The sequence below is a fragment of the Callorhinus ursinus genome, unplaced genomic scaffold (genome assembly GCF_003265705.2).
Source record: "Callorhinus ursinus isolate GAN/ISIS: 27379988/994484 unplaced genomic scaffold, GSC_fseal_2.0 scaffold42, whole genome shotgun sequence".
Taxonomy (NCBI): Eukaryota; Metazoa; Chordata; class Mammalia; order Carnivora; family Otariidae; genus Callorhinus; species Callorhinus ursinus.
This window is the reverse complement of record NW_027397104.1, coordinates 3,365,578-3,388,241: the sequence shown is the minus strand read 5'-3', so window position 1 is coordinate 3,388,241 and position 22,664 is coordinate 3,365,578. Positions and strand designations below refer to the sequence as shown.

Below are 22,664 nucleotides of genomic sequence, written 5' to 3'. Positions count from 1 at the left end.
TGAGGGCAAGGGTTGTGTCCCATTCCTTTCTGTCCTTGGGACAGTTTCTGGTAGAGTAGAATCCACAAATGTAGGTTGACCCACACGGCACTTGTTCAACTATGGGTTAAGAACCAGAACTAACAGGGCAGGGAAGCATCTGGCATTTGATGTTTGAGAATCTAGACTGTTGTCCTAATTACACATCTATGACTAACGCAACCAAGCCCAAAAACACTCTCCTTCCTAGGCTCTAAATATGCCTTCTTTTTTTTTTAAAGATTTTATTTATTTATCAGAGAGAGAGAGAGAGAACACAAGCAGGGGGAGCGGCAGGCAGAGGGAGAAGCAGGCTCCCCACTGAGCAAGGAGCCCGATGCGGGACTCGATCCCAGGACCCTAAGATCATGACGTGAGCCAAAGGCAGACACTTAACTGAGTGAGCCACCCAGGCACCCCTAAATATGCCTTTTTGTGTCAAGGGGTAGCAACTGATTTGTGATCTAGAGACACAGCCCCCACCTTCAATTTTAAAATGAGTTTCCTCCAGGTTCTAGGCCTATAATTTGAGACTTTATGGCAGTGGACCGCCCAACCTAATAAAAACACTGCATTTCCTCATTTAAACCTCACACAGCCACATGAAACAGGCTCTTCACCAAATACCATTTGTTCCTTGAGAGAATAACCCCAAAACTCAGGCTGAGGTGGGTCAAGAAATCACCAGAAAAGCCCTGAGTGGTCACTCAGTCCAGGATTCTGTCACCAAGAGTACCAAGGCCTAAACCTAAGGGAACAAAGCCAATGTCAGATTCTACCACTTTGAAGGGTCAGGATCTACCTCAAACCAGAACCCTGAAGAGTCTTGGCAGATCACGGCTGAGGGACCTTAAGAATTATGTTTCAGAGGTGCCTGCCTGGCTCAGATGGTACAGCATGTGACTCTTGATCTCCGAGTTGTGAGTTCAAGCCCCACACAGAGCTTTAAAAAGTAAAATAAAATAGGGCGCCTGGGTGGCTCAGTCAGTTAAGCATCTGCCTTTGGCTCAGGTCATGATCTCAGGGTCCTGGGATCCTGACCCACAACGGGCTCCCTGCTCAACAGGGAGCCTGCCTCTCCCTCTCCCTCTGCCACTCCCCCTGCTTGTGCTCTCTCCCTCTCTCTCTCTGTCAAATAAATAAATAAATAAAATGAATAAATAAAATAAAAATAAATAAATAAAATGTTTAAAAAAAAATAAAAGAGAGGAAAAAACAAATAAAAAGGTAGAAAAAAATTTTTAAAGGATTATGTTTCAGTCCCCAGGCTGCGCATGAGAGAAAATGAAGGACAGAAGGATTGAGGCTTTCTCAAGGACACTCCTGGATTGGCAAAAAAGAACATCCTTAAGAGAATGTCAAAAATTCCAGGTAAAGGCCCTAGTCAAAAAGGTAAATGTCCATAAAAGGCTAATCTATAGAGACAAAAGTGGTGGCCTGGAGCCAGGGTTTAGAAAGGAGATGAAGGAGATTAAGGGTGCCCGGGTGGCTCAGTCGGTTAAGTGTGGCTCAGGTCATGGTCCCAGGGTCCTGGGATCGAGCCCCGCATCGGGCTCCCTGCTCGGCGGGGAGCCTGCTGCTCCCTCTGCCTGCCGCTTTCCCTGCTTGTGCTCTCTCTCTCTGTCTCTGACAAATAAATAAATAAAATCTTAAAAAAAAAAAAGGTCATCCCTATCTTCCCCTCATTAACCCTTTAGGGTTCTGATGTTCATGGATGTATCTACACAGCGGACAGCAAATCGCAGCACACACGTCCCTCTACTCTTTCTCTGCTGTGCCCACCAAGACTGTTTCAGAATCCTTAACGAGGGTTCCAGGGAGCCACCAACTGATCCAAGGTGGCGTAAAAGTGAATCTTATTTGACTTGATTGATCTAAACCCTTCTCAAGCAAACTTCTGTACCACACATGGCCGTGGCTCTGGAATTCAGTGGAGTAGGAAAAGCAAGGAAAGAGCCCTGGGAAATCTCAGGAGGCCCTGGGACTGGGGGTGTGATGATACACTTCTGTCCTGGTGCGACCCAAGGAGAAAGTTTCTATCCATAGTGAAACCACAGAGATTCAGGGCCCTGAGGTCAAGAAACTGTGCCGGGGACCACAGGCTTTTAAAGCCCAGTAAACAGGCTTCCCAGTGTTGTCCTCCAGGGAAAATCTGTCCCAGGAGGAATTTCTGCTTTGTTTGGTCCTGGCCCAAAGTCAGATTTCCTCCTCACTCAGCTCTTCTCCCTTTGGCTTCCCTTCCTCCCTGCCTCCCTCCCTCCACTGGAATTTGTGGAAATTCTGGAAACTGTTCCTGCCCACAGTTACCACTACCAGGAGAGGCTTGAGAAGCCAATTTGCCTGGAAATTGTTAGCTCCAGGAAGATCTTGGGACATCTCTCTCATCTTAGAAATAGGGCACTTCTGCAAGAGAAGATATGAGCTTCTCAATGATTTAGTCCTGGTGTTTTATTTTACGACCTCCCCCTCCAGACTGAGGCCGTCCTCCTGCCTCTTTTGGGACTTCCGCTCTCAGCCCAGAGCCATTCACCCGTCCCCAGCAGGTAGCCCAGAGCCTGCCACTTGAAGGCTCCAGGCCTACAATGGCAGAAGCCACATCTGCCTCCATTCCTCTCCTGATTACTTTCCCCTCCTCGGGATGCTGGGGGAGAACACTTTGCTCTGCATCTTCCTAGGCCATTTGTTAGATAAGATATAAAAATCTGACACACAGGTGTATAGGAACCAAATTCAGTTTCTGAGGGAAATAGTATGGCAGGAAGAGGCTCAAATCCCTGCTCTACCTCTGAAAAGCCACTGGCAGGTTTTATAACCTCTGAACCTTTTCAGTGATAGCATAGTGCCTAAAAGAGTAGGCCCACAGCATATATTTGCTGAATAAATCCATGACTAATATTTACATGCAGGCCTCCCTCACACTCTAAGAGGTAAAGTCATTCTTAATACAACTCAGTAAGAGGCTAAGTCATCATAAAGATAGACCATTTGTTGAAGAGAATCAGCTGAGTTCAGCTATACTAGCACACTTAAAATGTGGAGGAACAAAGGGTTTTAACATAGAAAAAGAAGTGCTGGTGAGAGACTGCACAAACAGGAAACAAAGGGTCTAAATTAAAAAAAAAAAAAAAAGGTAGCACAGGCAAATGAACAGATAGATGACAGATTCAGATCCAGAATCTGCAATGTTTGGGACCAGCAAGAGATTAATATCGAGGATGTATAAGGAACTTCTGCATATCATCAAGAAAAATGTAAGAACCCCACTGAGAAAAATAGGCAACTGATTATCATGAACAAGCAATTTACCAAAGAAGAAACCCAAAAGCCATTGAGCATATGAGCGCTTGTCATCAGAGAAAGGCAAGTTAAAACAAGACCTATCTCTTGGGGCACCTGGGTGGCTCAGTCATTAAGCATCTGCCTTTGGCTCAAGTCATGATGTCAGGGTCCTGGGATCGAGCCCTGCATCGGGCTCCCGGCTCGGCAGGAAGCCTGCTTCTCCCTCTCCCTCTGCTGTTCCGCCTGCTTGTGCTCTCTCTTTCTGTCAAATAAATAAATAAAATCTAAAAAAAAAAACCCAAAAACAAAAACAAGACCTATCCCAGCATATAGATTCACTCGGCCAAAAATTAGGAAGCTGGCTAATGTCAAGTATTTGTTGGAAGTACAAAAACCCCCATGCTCCACCAGTGGAAATGTTAAATGATGGGTGGTCATTCTGGAGTGGTCATCTGGCACTCCCGCATCAATACAAATATACAGCCACAGGTCCATCAAGAACATGTAGAAGGCTGTTCCTTACAGACGTATTTGTGAAGACAGTGTTGGGGGCAGTGTGGGAATCTATCCTTACAGGAGAAAGAAAAATTGGGATGAACATCATGGACACTAGATGTACACACAGCAACATGGACGGACCTTAAAAAACAAGGGTGAGGAGCACTTGGGTGGCTCAGTTGGTTAAGCATTTGACTCTTGGTTTGGGCTCAGGTCATGATCTCAGGGTCCTGGGATTGAGCCCCACATGGGGCTCCCCGCTCAGTCAGGAGTCTGCTTGGGATTCTCTCCTCTCCCTCTGCCCCTCCCCCCACTCTTGTGGGAACACACTGCACGCACATGCGCTCTCTCTCTCTTTCAAATGAATAAATACATCTTTTTTTTAAAAAAATTTTATTTATTTATTCATAAGAGACAGAGAGAGAGGCAGAGGGAGAAGCATAAATAAATACATCTTAACAAAACAAAACAAAAACAAGGGTGAATGCCTGGGGCCTAGTTCTTGGTTTCTAAATACCATTCTCTACTAAAAAGAACTAGAGCTTGTTGGAGAAGTTGCTGATTCCAGGGCTGAGTCTGGGTATGAACAAGAGGAGCCTAGATCATCTTGCTGTGCCTAAAAGAAAGTGCTCAAAGAATGATGGGATATGTCAAAAAGACACAGGAGACAGCCTGAAGGGGATTTCACTGGCCAAATCTGGGACAATCTAAACATCAAAATAATGATAGTAAAGAATTATGAGCTACTGAATAAAGTAAGAATCCATAAGTCTGTACTGATATATGAATTAATAGGGGAGAAGGGAAAGCTCTTCCTTACAGGAAAACACCAACAAATACAGAAGGAATGAAACACAGAAGGAATGAAAGAACCAACCACCATACTAAGAACTGATTCAGGGAAGAATCATCAACTGATACTAAAAACAAGTGGATGAATGTTCGAGGAATAACAGGATATTTACATAATCTCAAGCAAATTCCTGTAAGATATTTCTTAATTAAAGGGGGTAAAAGAACTCAGAATCACTTGAATGGTATTCTTTTCACAAATGTGTAATCTGAACCTCATCACAAGGAAACATCAGACAGGGGCGCCTGGGTGGCTCAGTTGTTAAGCGTCTGCCTTCAGCTCAGGTCATGGTCCCAGGGTCCTGGGATCAAGCCCCACATCGAGCCCCACATCGAGCCCTACATCGAGCCCCACATCAGGCTCCCTGCTCAGCAGGAAGCCTGCTTCTCCCTCCCCCACAGCCCCTGCTTGTGTTCCCTCTCTCGCTGTGTCTCTCTGTCAAATGAATAAATAAAATCTTTTTTAAAAAACCAAACAAAAAAAATAAATAAAAGGAAACATCAGACAGACCCAAATTGAGGGTCCTTCTACAAAATAACTGGCTTATACCCTTCAACAATGTCAGTATCAGGTAATAGAAAGTTTCAGGCATTGTTCCAGATTAAGAGACTAAAGAGACATGAAAACTGACTACAATGCATGGTCTTCAATAAGGACAATTAACAAAAATCTTCATAAGGTCTGCAATGAGATAACAGGAATTTTTCTATGTTGATTTCCTGATTCTGATCATTATATTATGGTTATACAAAAAATTATTGTTTTTAGGAAATACATGTTAAAAAAATTTTTTTTAAGATTTTATTTATTCAGGGGTGCTTGGGTGGCTCAGTGGGTTAGGCGTCTGCCTTCGGCTCAGGTCATGATCCCAGGGTCCTGGATCGAGCCCCACATCGGGCCCCCTGCTCCGCGGGAAGCCTGCTTCTCCCTCTCCCACTCCCCCTGCTTGTGTTCCTTCTCTCGCTGTGTCTCTGTCAAATAAATAAATAAAATCTTAAGATTTTTCCAGAGGATCACCACATAATAGGTTTCTAACTTGTCTCCCTGATTTTACCTTTATCTCCCTCCATTCTACTTTCTTTTTTTTTTTTTGAAGATTTTATTTATTTATTTGTCAGAGAGAGAGCATGAGCACAAGCAGGGGGAGTGGCGGGCAGAGAGAGAAGCAGGCTCCTCACTAAACAAGGAGCCTGATGCGGGGCTCGATCCCAGGACCCTGGGATCATGACCTGAGCCGAAGGCAGACGCTTAACGACTGAGCCACCCAGGAGCCCCTACATGTTGAATATTTAATGGTAAAGGAGCATAGTTCATAATCTATCACACACATATATACATGAATAGAGAGAAAGAAGAGGGGAAAAAAGGCAACTATAGTAAAAGGTTAACATTTGGGGAATTTAGGGGAACCCAGAGGATATCCAGAAATTCTGTGTGTAATTCTAGCAACTTTTCTGTAAGTTTGAAGTTATGTCAAGCTTTCTAAAAATTAAAACAAAAACAGACCTGGGTGAAAAAAATTAGAATCAGAATAAACTACAAAATAACACCATTTACATAAGTTAAAAATACAGGTACAGCCAACAGGCACATGAAAAGATGCTAAATATCACTCACTCATCATCAGGGAAATACAAATCAAAATGACAATGAGATATCACCTCACACGTGTCAGAATGGCTAAAATCAACAACACAAGAAACAACGGTGTTGGTGAGGATGTGGAGAAAGGGGAACCCTCCTACACTGTTGGTGGGAATGCAAACTGGTGCAGCCACTCTGGAAAACAGTATGGAGGTTCCTCAAAAAGTTAAAAATAGACTACCCTCCAATCCAGCAATTGCACTACTGGTTATTTACCCAAAGAATACAAAAATACTAATTCAAAGGGTTACATGCACCCAATGTTTATAGCTGCATTAATTATCTACAATAGCCAAATTATGGGAACAGCCAAAGTGTCCATCAACTGATGAATGAATAAATTAGATGTGAGATACACACACACACACACACACACACACACACACACACACACACACACAGGAATATTACTCAGCCATCAAAAAGAATGAAATCTTGCCATTTGCAACAATATGGGTGGAGCTAGAAAGTGTTATGCTAAGTGAAATAAGTCAGAGAAAGACAAATACCCTATGATTCACTCATATGTGGAATTTAAGAAACAAAATAAATGAGCAAAGGGGGAAAAAAAGGGAGAGGCAAACCAAGAAACAGACTCTTAACTATGGAGAACAAACTGATGGTTACCAGAGGGAGGTGGGTGGGGGATGGGTGAAATAGGGGAGGGGGATTAAAGAGAGAACTTGTCATGATGAGCACTGGGTGATGTATGGCAGTGTTTAATCACTATATGGTACACCTGAAGCTAATATAACATTGTATGTTAACTAACTGGAATTTAAATAAACTTAAAAAAATAAAATAAAAATGCAGGTACAGACACTATATGATACATATTTATAACATTCTCAAAGAGATACAACACTGGTAATAGGGAATAGATCAGTGGTTGCCAGTGTTAAGGGTGGGAGGAGAATGTGATTTCAAGGGGGATTTTTTGGGTGATGAAACTATTCTGAATCCTAATCGTGGTGGTGGTTATACAAATATACACTGTGTTACAATTCATAAAACTAAATACCAAAAAAGGCCAATTTTACTGTATGTTAATCTAAAAAAATCATTTTTATAGATTTTATTTATTTATTTGACAGAAAGAGAGAGAGAGAGAGCACAAGCAGGGAGAGTGGCAGGCAGAGGGAGAGGGAGAAGCAGGCTCCCCGCTGAGCAAGGAGCCTGATGCAGGACTCGATCCAGGGCCCTGGGATCATGACCTGAGCCAAAGGCAGACGCTTAACTGACTGAGCCACCCAGGTGCCCCTAAAAAAAATTAATTATTAATTAAAAATAGGTATATAAATATAAAGCAGCAGCTCCAACTGGGCAAGAGAAAAACATACACAGTAAACACATTAGAATTTTTGCTCCTGGTGGGGTTGGGAAATGGAAGTGGGAATGAGAATAAAACAGAACAAAGAAAATAAGGCAAGAGAGTTTGTGATGATAATGGGCCATGAAATAAAGTTTGATGACTGGATGGAAAGAAAGGAGAGAAGGAAGAAAGTACAGAAGGAAACAAATAAGGGAGTGGTGGAGATGGAGCTGGATGTGTCCTTCCAGAGCTGTACAGGAGAGAAAAAGCCCTGACGACTAGACCAAACCGGTCCCTGAAACAGGTCTGCAATGCTGTGGGGATGGGTTCGTGAGCCCTGACAGCCAGACACCATCCAGCGTTACAGTACAGCTCCCTTCCCTGCTCTGCCTTCTGCCTTACCAGCGGCCTCATCTGACTGTACTATGGCTTTGTTTGTAGTACCGCCAACAGCCAGAGAACTCTAGGCCACTTGACAACAGTTCTAATCTTCGCAGCAAAGCAGCAATTTGATATCGAGCATGTAAATAAGTCTCGTGGGAGTTTTATTAGTGAGTCAGCTGCCCCTCTGATCAGTTCTGGAGCCCTAACTCAATTTCTGGAACTTCAGTGCTGGTTACAAATACATCCTCTCTCCGTCTAAAACCAGACCTTGGGCTATAGAGAGCCTGCTGCCCTACGGACCATGGGGGCAGTCAGCCAGTCACGCATTCCTGATAATAGCTTTCTGGTATCAGGATCACTTGTTTTTTTTTATGACAGGCCATATCTGCAAACAATTTATTTATTTATTTGAGAGAGAGAGAGACAGCGAGAGAGGGAACAGAAGCAGGCTTCCCGCAGAGCAGGGAGCCCAATGCAGGGCTCGATCCTAGGACCCTGAGATCATGACCTGAGCCGAAGGCAGATGCTTAACGACTGAGCCACCCAGGCGCCCCTGGTATCAGGATTACTTTAAATGCAGTCAGTTCCAATTTCCTCCTCTAAGTAGTGGGGATAATAATGTGTTCTTTTCAGGTGGTAAACGAGGTAACTCATATACAGTTGACCCTTGCACACGGGTTTGAACAGCATTGGTCCACTTATACACTTCTGCAACACATGAGGGTTGAACAGTGATTCTGTTCATCTTTTACTGTCAGAAATAAAATGTTAAAGAACGAGCTTAGACGGGAATACAGAAGAAAAATTTTATAATCTTGGGATGAAGACCTTCCTGAGTGCAAAAATAACCTGAAGCCATAAAGGAAAAGACAGATTTAAATACATAAAAATTTGAAATTTCTGTATGGTCAAAGATACCAGAGGTAAAGTTAAAAGATAGGCCTGGCACCTATCTGCAAACAATATATAATAAAGGAGTAATATCCATAATATTAAAAGCTCCTCCAAACCTATTTTAAAAACTAATAGAAAAATGGGTGGCTCAGTAGGTTAAACATCCAACTCTTGATTTCAGCTCATGTCATGATCTCAGGGTCTTGAGATCAAGCCCCACACCGGCTCCATTCTCAGCACGGAGTCTGCTGGAGATTCTTTCCCTCTCCCTCTGCCCCTTCCCCTGCTCACACGCATGCACACACTTTTTCTCTCTCAAATAAATAAATAAATCTTAAAAAAAAAGAAAAATGGGTAAAAATATTAACAAGTAATTTACAGAAGAAATACAAATGGCCAACGTAACGAATACATGAAAGTTTGGTAAACATCATCAATAGTCAAAGAAACTAGTTAAAACAAGATACCACATTTGATCATCATACTGGCAAATGCAAAAAGACTGCTAACTGGCATAAATGTGAGAAATAGGCACTTCTCAAACACTGTTGATGAGCACAAACTGGAGGGCAATTTGACAGCATCTATGAAATGTTGAAAGTAGGGATGCCTGGGTGGCTCAGTCGGTTAAGTATCTGCCTTCGGCTCAGGTCATGATCCCAGGGTCCTGGGATCGAGTCCCATGTCAGGCTCCTTGCTCAGCGGGGAGCCTGCTTCTCCCTCTGCCTGGCACTTCCCCTTCTTGTCCTCTCTCCATGACAAATAAATAAATAAAATCTTTAATCAAAAAAAAAACATTAAAAGTATATGGCCTTTAGGGGGACCTGGGTGGCTCAGTTGGTTAAGCTGGACCTGACCTTTGGCTCAGGTCATGATCCCAACGTCCTGGGATCGAGCCCTGCATCACACTCCCTGCTCAGTGGAGAGTCTGCTTCTCCCTCTCTCCCTGCTCCCCGCCCTCCACACTCAAGCTCTCCTTCTCTCAAATAAATAAATAAAAAATGTTAAAAAAAAAAAGTATATGGCCTTTAGATCTCAAATCAATAACAACCTAAGCTTCCACCTTAAGACACTGGGAAAAAAGGAGCAAACTAAACCTAAAACAACCAGAAGGAACAAAATAATAAAGATTAGAGCAGAAATTAATGAAATAGAGAACAGAAAAACAAGAGAAGATCAGTGAACCGAAAGTTGGTTCCTTGAAAAGATCAACAAAAATGACATACTTGTGGCTAGAAAAAAAAAAGAGAGAAGACTCAAATTACCAAAATCAGGAATGAAAGAGGAAACACCCCTACCAACCTTAGGGAAACAAATAGGATCCCAGGGGAATACTGTGAATAACTGTATGCGAATGAATTAGGGGGGCTTAGGTGAAGAAGACAAATCCCTAGGAAGACACAAACTACCAGAACTGACTGAAGAATAAACAGAAAATCTGAATAGCCATGCAACAAGAATCTGAATTAGTAATCAAATAGCTTCCCACAAAGAAACGCCCAGGTTCAGATGGCCTCACTGGTGAATTGTAACAGATATCTGAAGAAGAATACAAATCCTTCACAAGCTCTCCCTAAAATTGGAAAGAGGAGGGTAGTATTGCTCATTCTATGAGGTAGTACTACCTTGATACCAACACCTGACAAAGACATCACAATAAAGAAAACTACAGTTCATTTCTTTGTCAATTATACCTTAATAATGCTGTGAGGTGCGTGGGTGGCTCAGTCGGTTAAGCATCTGACTCTTGATTTCGGCTCAGGTCATGATCTCAGGGTCCTGGGATTGAGCCCTGAGTTGGGCTCCACACTTAGGAGGGAGTTGGCTTGGGATTCTCTCTCTCCCTCTCTCTCTCTCTGCCCCTCTTCCAGTTTGTGCGTGCATGTGCACTCTCTCTCTCTCTCAAATAAATAAATCTTTAATATATTTTAATAAAGCTGAAAAAAAAAGAACTACAAATCAGTATTTCTTACTCTTTTATAAGACAGGCTATCTACAGGCCTCTGCCTAAGTTGTCCTAATAACACACCAAGTTTAGGTCACTGGGCACCCCAGGCTGCCCCCTCCCCCCACCCCCCTTCTTAACACATCTCTTCTTGTCCCCTGAGACTCCATGAAACATTCAATGTTCCCTCCATTCAATTTTCTATACTCTATGATGGCCTCTCCCCAGGACACGGACAAAAAATGTCCACCTGGAGAAGGGAAGGCTGTGGAACACCACAGAATCCTGGCACGCCTGGCACGTGGCAACACTCACTCCCAGCTCCCAGTGGTGTGGATTCAACAGGATGGAGGCCTCCTTGTGGCCTGGGGTAGGTCTCTTCATCCAGGCAGGCCACAGTCTCCGCCAAACCCTGGCTCCAGGCTAAACCCTATCCCTAAATTGTGGTTACAGCCTCACACCTCTCCCTTATCCTCTTAACTCTGCCCCAGGGCAGATGGAAAACAACAACAACAACAACAACAACAACAACAACAACCCGCGTTTGGAGGAAATTTTACTCTGCAGCCTACTCTGTTGAGTGTTATGCCTTCTGCACCCAAGGGAATGGGTTAGACATCGAACAAAAGAACAGAGCACTGACATCACCACATACCTCATCTCATTCAATCCTCTTATCAAGTCCTTGAGGTAAGAATTATCTCCCCATTCTACACAGGAAGGAAGTATTGCCCTGGGCCCCCCAGAACAATATGCTAGACGGCTCTGGCCTGGCTGCAAACACATCCAGGGAGCACCTTGTTAAATCACAGCTGAGTGCTGCGGAACTTGGCAGAAGAGGGCAAGAAGGGCTGCGAGATGAAAGTAGCAGCTGTCACAAGTTGAATGCACCCCATCTGCTTAATTTGTAAACCTCTGGCCGCTGAAATCACTGGCGCCAAAGTCATCGTACTACTTATGGACGTCAGCAGGCTCCTGTCTATCTACAAAAGAGGCATGTGAAGGGGGTGGCCAGAGAGGCAGAACTGGCGATTCACAGCCATCGATCAACTTATTTTTAGCCAACATAATTTAAGTCCTTCTTCCTTTGGGCCTCATTTCTGGATCCCCTCAATCAGAGCCGTCAGACTGGAGTTGATCCACATGGGTTAGATGGTCAGGTGCCCAGGCTAACCCGTCAGAACTGAACACAGTTTCTGTGGATGGCTGCATGTGGTACTTCCAGACATCAACCCACAAAGTTTTAGACTAACACCGTTTTGCTTTTTGTGTTTGTTTTGTTTTATTTTGTTTGTTTGTTATTATGTTATGTTAGGACCAATACCATTTTGAAGCCAGGCTTGTAAAGCCAGGGTCTGCCCCCATTCTACAGGTTTGGCTCCACAAATAAAGGAAGAAGGAAAGTTTCTTACCTTCTGTAAATCAACTCTTTGGCAAAGGTACAGGAAGTATTGAAAGAGCCACCAGTAAGGCCCCTTGGTGGATACACCTCAGCAGGAACTCCCAGACACAACGGCATACGGGAAGAGCCTCAAGCCCAAGTTGGGTGCAGTGCCCTACACAAGGAACTTAACGCACACACATACACACAAGCGGGGAGTGTCAATGTGAGACTCCAGACAGATCTGACTTCCCCTAGGTATCCATATTTTTTAAAAGCCAGTATCTCTAGCCCAGGAATTTACAGTTTAGGGCCTATGGATTATTCCAACCCTCCTGGAAAGCAAAGTGGCAATGTGAACCAAGGTCACAAAGGTGACTATCTCCCTTAACCTAATTCCTCTTTAGAAATTTATCCCAAGGAAATAATTCAACTGAAGCAAAAAGCTAAACACAAGAGAAAATGTTCAAGATTATCTATGATTTAAAAACAAAACAAAACAAAACAAAAAACAACGACCATGATGGAGAAACCTGAAACCTTGAATGCTAAGGGAATATCAGTAAGGATTTAATTTTTTAAAAGATTTATTTATCTATTTATTTATTTGAGGGAAGAGGGGCAGAAGGAGAAGGAGAGAAAGAATCTCAAGCAGACTCCCTGGTAAGTGGGGAGCCCCACGTGGGGCTTGAGCTCATCACCCTGAGATCATGACCTGAGCCAAAAATCAAGAGTCGGATGCTTAACCAATTGAGTCACCCAGGTGCCCCTGAATAAGGATTTTAGATAGCAGCTTGAAAAGATAATTAGGATAATTATGAATAACATAACAGTTTAAGATAGCATTGAATGAAACGAACAGAATGCAAAATAGTTTCACACTACAATTACAACAGAGTAAAGTATGTATGTATTCAGAAAGTCTTGTCAAGTTTTGTTACAGTGGTAGGCATATGTTTGGTTACAATGGTAAACAGCAGAATTGTATTTTTTTAAATATTTAATGTGGTGATGTATTTTCAACTAAAAAACAGAAAAAAGGAAGAAATCCTACAAACAAACGCCAAAATCTTCACAAATAAGAACTATCAGTGCTAACCAATAATAGATAACATATATTCAGAGCTTATTCAGTGTTAGGCACTGTTTTAGGCCTTCTTATGCCTACCACCTAAACCTTACAACATCTATGAGGTAGACGCGACTGTTATCCCCATTTTACAGGTGAGAGCACTGAGGCACCTGTAGTGGAAAACATCTCTCCCATATCACACAGCTAGCCAGTGGGTAACGAGCTTCACAGGGAATTTCAGAGCCCTTTCATGCAGCATAAATGACCAGGATTTCCCCCATACCAACCCAGACTTTGGGAGGAAGAGAAGGAAGAGCACTAAAGACCAACAGGTCCAACCCACTCAAACTTCAGAGAGGGAAAGAGGGACCAACAGAGTTGGGACTTGCCCAAAATGATGGAATGAGTTCGAAGGACCAGAACACGGAATTCTCACACCAGTGGCCTTTGAGGCTTGCCCCTACACCCTGCAGACCACAAACCCCCTGGTTGTGTACCTCCCTCTCCCTCGCCTTCTCTCCTTCGGGCCCTCAGTCTAGCTATCTTCAGCTTTCCCCTGTCCAGCACAGCCCCTTCTGCACCAGCTTCTCTCTTCCATTATCTTCCTCTCACTCTGCCTCCCACTTCCTGTCCTCTCCTGCCCAGCTGGTGACTGCATGCAGCAGCTGGGACTGCAGCCATGGCCTTCTTCCCATGTGACAGCAACCAGAGGAAATTACAGGCTGCGTTCAGCGGTAGACCCCTGCCCTTCCCAACCAGGGAGACTGTTCAGACACACTGAGAAACACAGAGATGCTAGAATCAGTGTTGAATGAGAGGTCCTTCATTTTGAGTCTGGACCTAGCCCAGATCACCCATCTGGTTCTCTGCATCTTCCCAGTGCCCTGGGAACACCCACACTTCCCCTCTCTGACTACACCATATTGCCAGGGTCTGTCCACTGCTGAGCCCTGGTTCATGTCTATCTCCCATGCTTCAGATACTGTGGTTACCAACAAAAGCTTGCTGAGTGAGCAAATCAGTCTTCATTCACCCACTTCCTTAGGGCTCCTCCTGACTTAGGGTGAAGACTCAGGTCTACCCATTCTCAGCCAGGCAGCGGCCCTGCCCAGGCTGCCTTTATACTCATCTGAATGCCAGGAGCTACCTAACACCTCAACGCCAAGTCACCAAGCTCCTATGATGCAAATACCATTTTCCCTAGATCCGCCCTCAGCTTGGAGCCCTATCCTGTTTTTTCAAGCTGGCGGCGGCAGGGGTGGCCTGAGACACTAACGACAGCTCTGCACTTTCAGGATGTCAAAGGCAAAAGGACATTATGCAAAACAGGAAGAAACTTTTAAGGAAAAAAAAAATTTTTAAGATTTTATTTACTTATTTGACAGAGAGAGACACAGCGAGAGAGGGAACACAAGCAGGGGGAGTGGGAGAGGGAGAAGCAGGCTTCCCGCTGAGCAGGGAGCCTGATGCGGGGCTCGATCCCAGGACCCTGGGATCATGACCTGAGCGGAAGACAGACGCTCAACAACTGAGCCACCCAGGCGCCCCTTAAGGAAACTTTTAAAGGCATTTTTTAAATGCACACGGTCATGGGGTCAGGCAATTAGTGAACCCCCTGCCAGGACCCCTCCCCATGACCTCCGGACCCATGAGGTGGGGCAGGAAGGAACCTGACCTCATACCATACTGCTCATGCTGGTCTGACATGACCCCGCCCCTTCCCTCAGCACAGCCTCCCCCTGGATCCCCAGACTCTGTGCCAAATGACCCCTGGCAGAGTCCCAAAGCCCAAGCGTCCCTCAGAAAGGGAGAATGTAGATCCAGTGAGGGTAATCAAAGTGGAATAACTTCAAAGTGCAATGACACCTTGGGAAGAGCCTAGCCTACTGGCCTGAGACTAGATTGCTCAGACCACCTGAACCAGTCCCGACTGAGCACTGGGCTCTAATGCTGTCTAAGGCTTCTCTCAAAAGCAATTCCTGGAAACCTATAGAGTCTCACTTCATGGCCCCTCCCCAGATCTCAGAAACCCCTGGAGGTGGGAGCACTGTGCTATTGTTTTCACAGTCCAATTTGCTAGCGTGTTCCCGGGCAGCTCTGTGGAAAGAGTCAGTCGTGTCAACTGCACCAGCTTAGCTAGCTGGTGTCTCCCCAGCACCACGGCCCCAGTGCCACAGTCCACACAAGCCTAGCCCAGGGACTTGGCAGCTAAGGAGACAAATGGAGAAGTTACCGAGAAAGCAGACTCCTGGGGCATCACCCCCACTGCTTCTGTTAACAACAGATTTCTGCTCAGTCTGATCCCAAGTGTCCATCCTACAGCTTGGCCCTCTGCCCCTGCCCCAGGCACTTCCTGCACCTAGTTTCCTTTTTAATCAGAATTCTAGACACATCCTTCATTCAGCAATAAATGATACTCCTCTGCCAGCACTAAGTAAACCTGTAATTTTGAATGGGTCTATCTTTTTGTTAAGACTGGTTTTAAAACCTAGCTCTTCTCAAAAAGCATTCACCCTTTTTTTCCCTTTTTAGAAAACTCTACTCGAGAAACAATCCAGAAAGTACAATGCTTTATGCACAAGCCTCAGAGGGCCACTAAGAAAAAACAAAAACTACGTGTGTGTGTGTGTGTGTGTGTGTGTGTGTGTGTGTGTGTTCAACAACAACTGAAAAAATAAAGTTATAGCATATTCAGCTGACAGAATGACACAGCTTTTGGGGTTTTTAAAAGTGTAGGACCAAGCTCATGAGAAAAAATCTTGAGCGACAAATGCTGGATACCAGGTATCTATGTCTATCCATACCAATCTATCTGTTCATCTATATGCTTAAATATGTACAAGAAAAAGATTAGCAGGAGATATGCCAACATATTTCCTCTAAGTGAAAGGAATACAGGCGTGCTTTTCTACCTCTTTTACCTTTTTAAGTTATTTTCAATAAAACTGCATTACCTTTTACAAAAAAAATACAGGAAAAAGCAAAGACCCACAGCCCTAGCCTGCAGCATTCCACGGAAGGAACTCCTTCCCTCTCTCCAGGCTTCGTGAGGGGCTTTGGAGGGGTGGCAGGGGAAAGGGAAGCAGCTATATAACACACCCAGACCAGACATTAAATTCACTGCCAAAGAATTCAGCAACGGCCAATTATGTATCTCCTGGCCTTCATTTGTGTAGGGAAGGGGCGGGCCGAGGCCAGGCTGGAAAGTGGAACCTGAAACACTGAGTGTGTGACTCAGCCCCTCTGCCTTCTAAGGACGAATCCCTTTAGGCCACGTCCACTCAGAACCACCTCCCAACCAGACCCTTTCCCCTGACCTTAAGCCACCATGACCTTTGAACCTGGACATTTTGACCTTTACAACAGGATCTGCAACCTCTCCCCAAACTGGTGACCCACGTAGGCCCAGGTAAGCACAGAGACCCCCACAACTGGGGCCTTTACAATCACAGCCACAGTCTAGCTCCTAGGAACACTCACAATCCCATGCCTGGTGAACTCCCCCAGGAGTCAGGGTCTGGCTCACCGGCCTTTACAGTGACCACATTGCCCGGACCACCCTGGGCATTGCCAGAGCCAAGTGTAAAATGGCCACAGTGCCAGGATCCACGGGATTTAAGCTGCAAGGGCAATCCATTTGTCCTAAAACAAATGGATTGCTACTTAACCAGATAAGAATAACTGGAATTTCCAAGTGGATATGATTACAAGCAGAATTCCAGTCTCTGCTTCTTGTCAGGAGCAGGCAGGGAACACTGAACAGTGAAGATGGCATTGAAGGCACTGGGTATGCAAGCAAGGAAGAAATCACTAGGTTTGACTTGGCCACAGGATGACTGGGCCACTTTCTTCTTCTTTTTTTTTTTAAGATTTTATTTATTTATTTGACAGAGAGACAGCAAGAGAGGGAGACTCCGCCACTTTCATACACACCCAGAGCCCAGCTAACCGCAAAGAGGATGAGCCTCCCAGACCTGCCCCCAAAACCCAGAAGATTCCCTGGGTGAAATCCACAGAAAGGCAGGGACTGCCTGAGCATTAACTGTCCTGTCATTCCCAACCCATAAATTAGTCTAGTCCCAGCCTGGAAATCCCTACCCTGCTGCTACCCAAAGACCATATGGCTGCTGATGTCTCAGAACAGTCATTATAAAGCAGCAAGGTACAGATTACTCAGCAGAGCTAATTTGAGGCTTCAAAAATTACAGGAACAACCAAAACCAGGACTGAAGAACTTTGATATCAATTCTGGGTTTCTGAATAAGAGAAAGAAAGAAGAAAGGAAGAAAAGGTGGGATGGATAGGAGAGGGAGAGACTAAACACACTCACATTTTAGTTTTCCCTAAATGACATCAGCACAGTTTAATTATGCCTCCACTGCCTGGACTGTGAGTTCTTAAAGAAGAGGCATTGTGTCATCTTCCTCCTTGCAGCTCTAGTACCCAGCACAGGACAGGTGCATTGTGGGAACTAAATGAATGAAGTTACCAGATGTCTTAGCCATCAAGGATGTCCAGGCCAGCTTTCAGGTGGACACACAGACATACCTAGCAAGGATCCTCTCAAATTCTAGGTCATATTGGCCTGCTCCGAGCCTCTGCACTAGGTGTCTACTGGGCAATAACCTCAAGGAAGAGCACTGGGCTGGGAAGCAGGATACCCAAGTTCCAGCCCCAGCACAATGAGGGATGGGGCCAGGGAACTAGACAGTCCCATCCTGGGATGCTATGGGTCCAAGATGCTGCAGTTTGAATCCAATCCCACATATGACTATGTATGTCATAGTCAGGGAGTGTCCACCTGGCCCATGCTTGCTCAGAGTCTCGGACAGATTGCAACAGGTAGGAATCACTCCTGCCACCATCAGGCTGAGTGGAAGGAAGCAAGCCCAATAGTCATAGAGGGTATTTCTCAATCTCAGACTGTTAGACAAGAAGGTGTATCTTTGTATTTGCCAATAAACTATTTTCCCGAGGAAAACAACAGGACAAACTAGTTTAAAGTACTAGCTACGTAATCTCCCAAATTTAAAGACCTGGACAAGGGGAAGCTCCCCGTGCCTTCCCCAACTCTGAGGATGAGGCTCTACCCCAGGCCAGAAAGTGATGAGGCTCCAAGACTCAAAGGGGAGAGAGAGCCTTTCCCCAAGCTGAGGGCTGGGACAGATGTCCTCAAAGTACATTTCGTCCTGGGCAGCCTGCTTGTGTCCCCATGTGTGAATATGTGAGAAGGGGGGAGAGGGGGATAGCATGCTGGTGGAAAAACACCTGAGAGCTGAGAGCCAGCAGGGACCCAGAAAGTGCTTTGTCTTCCCAAGGGCACAAACCACTACAGAAGCTTGGTTGACAGCCCCCACAAAAGCTGGGGAAGTTGACTCATGGACAAGTGCTCTCCCAGGACCCTGGCTACCTATGGTGGCTGTTTGCTGGTCTAGGTGCCCATGGCTCTCTGGTGCCCACCTCTAGATTAGAGTCCTCATTTGAACAAATGAAGAGGATCTCTTCAAAGCATAGATGGGCAAAGGAAGCCTCTGGGTTTAAGCAGTCCTATACTCACCCCCCACACCCCATACACCCTTGAGGGGACTGTACCAGCTGTACCAGGCCCCAGTTGAGCCCGCAGGTCAGTCCTGCCTCCCCTAACCAGCCCAACCTGAGGTCCTGCCCACCTTCCACCTAGCCCCTCTCTGGGCTGGCAGTGCCAAGGCCAGCACCAGTCAAGTCACGTTGAGTTGCCACCAAATCTGAGCAGAGACAAACATTCCAGGAAAAGAAAATGCAAGACCGCTGCTCCTCCCAGGTCGAATACCCAGGCAGCCAGGAAAGGGAGCCTTGTGATGTGGACTAGATGCTGCACAGCCTGAGGGACCAGAGGACAGTGCCTGCAGGCCTGAACTTACTGGGAGAACTCCCCAGGGAACTTGGAGGAATACTCAGGAAAGGCCCACCTCCCCCCCTGCAGTCCCTACTCCTGAAGGCCTCCCACTAGCCCACGGGGGATCCTGAGGCAGGGCCTACAATGGCTCAACACACCGCAACCTGCCTTATGTCACAAAGACTAGACAGAGGCAGGATCCAAGCCCAAGTCTGTCTGAAGTCTATCCAAGGCTCTGACAACCCATGAGAGATCAAACAGACACCATCAACAGCCTGGTCTGGTGCCTGGCTCCTCCAGGGAAGGGCATGCCCATTGCCCTCCACATACCAAAGAGGAGCTTATCATAGTGTCTGGCCCAGACCCCTGGACACCAGAAAGTAGAGCCAAGTCAGGGAAAGGAAGTGCAAGTAGTGAAAAGGCCGCAGTTCTAAACCCCACGGATGCTTTCTCCCATCAACCTCAAAACCAACCTGCAAGGGCTTTGGTTGACACCTGCTCAGATGAACAGATGGGCTCAACTCCCCCCAACCCACACACTCCTAGAGAGACTTTCAGCCTCCTCGAGACCCCCTCTCAGCCAGGAGCCCCCATTCAGAGAGCTGACCCAACCACTCAAACCTAAGGGCTCAATTAAAATGAAGAAAAACCCACCACCTTCACTTTGTTGGACCTCCACAGCAGCAGCCCAAACATCATGGTTCCATGCGCGTCACATTAAGGTGGCCAAGCTAGAGAAGACCCAGGGCCTCTCCTCGCCCTCCAAATGTTATCTCTCAGGAAGTGCCTTCACGCTGCCAATTCAAAATTCAACTCAGAAATAACAGTAACCGGTCACCACACCGTCGCAAAACAAAAACAAAGCACCATGGGCCCTCTCACTTCATTGAGAAGACCTTATACCTCAAATACCAATCTAATGAACTTTGGGGCACTTTAATTTGCTAATTTCTCTTTTTTCCTGCATAAACGTCTAGGCAACAATTAAAAACAAAAAGACGAAAACTGGCCTCTCTGGGTTCTGGGGACTTACCTCTCTCTTCCCCCTTTCTCTCTGCTGTTCAGAGCCATCTCCACAGGAGTCTGAGAAAATGGAACTCAAGTCCCAAGTCCTATTTGCCATGTACTTAATGTACGCAATCTCACTTAGCCCTAAAAATAACCCTGAGTTAAGCACCAACACCCCCATTTTACATACAAGACACAGACTGTGAGAAACTCTGTAAGATGCTTGAGGCCAGACACTTAACAGCAGGGCAAATATTCAACTTTATTTTATAAGACTAGTCTGCTTCTCAGACTAACCACCAAGTCCACAGGGATTCAATTTTCTGCTTTAAAAAAAAAAAAGTCCCCTTATTTCCACAATTCATGTCTGACCAATTCCAAGAGTTTCCTCCTAAACTTGATATGCAAATACTGAAGTAATTACTGGAGAAATTGAGCAAGAGCATGTAGAAGGCCTGCTCTGCCAGGGCTTTGCGGGAGAGTGACAGAGTTCCTACTGGCAGGATGCCTGCCCTCCTGCCAGGGCCCCTCACTTAGAACAACAATCTCTAAACTCTGGCATTAAAAAATGAGCAGCCACCGGTATGATTATCTTGGGAACAACCTGTGGCTGCCCTGGGCCTGACTGCCTGTGGATCACAGGTCAAGGAAACATTCTGCCGGCAGGGAACCGCTCAGCGTCCTCAGGACAGGAGGAACGCAAACCCACCCTCTCAAGTTCCCGGCAGGCTGGTGGCCACCCTTCCCATCACCGGGGCAAGACACCTGAGACTCCAAACTTCTACCTGGAAGGAACAACGGGATGTGGACTGGTTACAGTTTAATCCTCCAGCTGCTAGGGTACACACTGTACTCCCACAAACACCCTCAGTCCTTGGGAGGGCTCTGCTCTCATAGGTTTCGGGGAACCTACAGGGTCAGGAAGCAGGGTAGGAAGGCCCCAGGGCAGGGATCTACACAGAAGAGGAACTTGACACAACAGGAACAATTTATTAAGGGCTTACCTTCATTAACGTAAATACTTGTTTACATTGTTTCACCTAATCTTCCAAAACAACCCTGACTTAGGTACCGTTTATCTTCCCCATTTAACTGATGAAAAACCAGAAGTTAACAAGTCACTTGCCCAAAAGCTCACGAAAAGTTAACCCACTCAGGAGAGAGTGGTTCTAGGGAAAGACAAGATACGTGAACTGGATGTGAACTGGGAGGTCAATTTCCTTCCCCACTGGAGGCCTCATCATCAGTTTCCCAGACTGGAGTGGGTTACTCTGAGCTGCCTCTTGGTCCCTACCAGAGTGAGCGGGGCGAAGGCAGCTCCAAGCCCTAAGCAAACTCAAACTCCAAAACTTCTTGAGGCGTGAGCCAGAGCAGGGAAGTCTCCAAGCCCTCCGGTTCTGGGGCCCTGGGGCCAGAGGGCCCCGCGGCTTCCTTGTACCACCCCCACCCCAGTCTTCAACGTGAATCCAAAAGGACTCGCCTCCCACCCTCTCATGCCATCCGGCCCGGAACCTCTGTTTGGGATTAGGGACGGTGATCCGGAACTGGGAGGTTGGATATCCTGGAAGAGGGCACGGGCGAACGTCCAGGGGACCCCGCCGAGGAAATTCGGGAAAGTCCCCGAGTCCTTACCGAGCAGTGGGGACTCCTCAGGGCATGCGAGCAGCGACAGCGCTGTGGTGGAGGGCACCGGGGCCGAAGTCAAGTTGCTCGCGGAGCCGGGGCCGGGGTGAGAGTCTGCCTCTGGGCTGGACTCGCGACCTGAGCGCAGCTCGGAGGAAGCGTCCAAAGGGGGCAGCAGCGGGGCCCCTCGGGGTCGGAGCTCTCCGGAGGGCTGCTCGATCGCGGCGGCGCCGTTCGAGCCGCCCTGAAGCGGTGTTGGGACTCCGACCAGCTGAGGCAGGCGGCTCAAGTCGCGGCCCGCCAGGTAGTAGACGAAGGTGACGCCAAGATGCAGCGCGCAGACGGCCACGAGCAGGCGGCAGGCCCGCTGCAGGGATGCGCCCGGCATCGCGGCGCTGCCGCCCAGGAGCGGCTCCCGAAACCTCATCTTCCCGCCGCCGCTTTAAGAGGCGGGTGGGCTACAGCGGGGAGGGGCGGCCCGCCCGCGGGCCGCCGGCCAGGCGCTGCCCGACCGCGGCGCTTGGGGGAGGGGCCGCAGGGGAAGCGAAGAGGGAGCGCTGCCCCAGCTGGCAGGCGGCGGAATTCGGAGACTCCGGCCAGCGCGGCCGCTCAGTGACCAGAAGTGCGCCCGAGGCGCGGGCGGGGGCGCGGGCGGGGGCGGGGCCGCCGGTTGGAGCTGGGTTTTCGGGGCTCGAGCGGGAGGGTGGGGCCTCTGGGGCGGAGCCGCGACGCGCGGGCGGGGACTCGGGAGGGGGCTGAAGGGGGCGGAACCGTCCCGAGGGCGGCTGGCAGCTCGGGAGCTCAGCGCAGCGCGCTCGGGTTCCCACACCGACCTCCTCCCGAGCCCTCCGCCGTGTGGCTTCGGTCGCTACCGAGCC

The 22,664-nt window shown here is 46.9% G+C and overlaps 1 protein-coding gene across 1 annotated transcript in view; it reads right to left on the bottom strand.

Annotated features, from left to right (window-relative positions):
• Positions 1–22,360, bottom strand: part of B4GALT1 (beta-1,4-galactosyltransferase 1) — a 53,419-nt gene extending 31,059 nt beyond the window's left edge. The window contains exon 1 of the mRNA XM_025852816.2: positions 21,796–22,360. Coding sequence (XP_025708601.1) covers positions 21,796–22,213 — 418 coding nt within the window. The 5' untranslated portion in view covers positions 22,214–22,360. The remainder of the gene's footprint in view (positions 1–21,795) is intronic.
• Between the last annotated feature and the right edge of the window lie 304 nt (positions 22,361–22,664).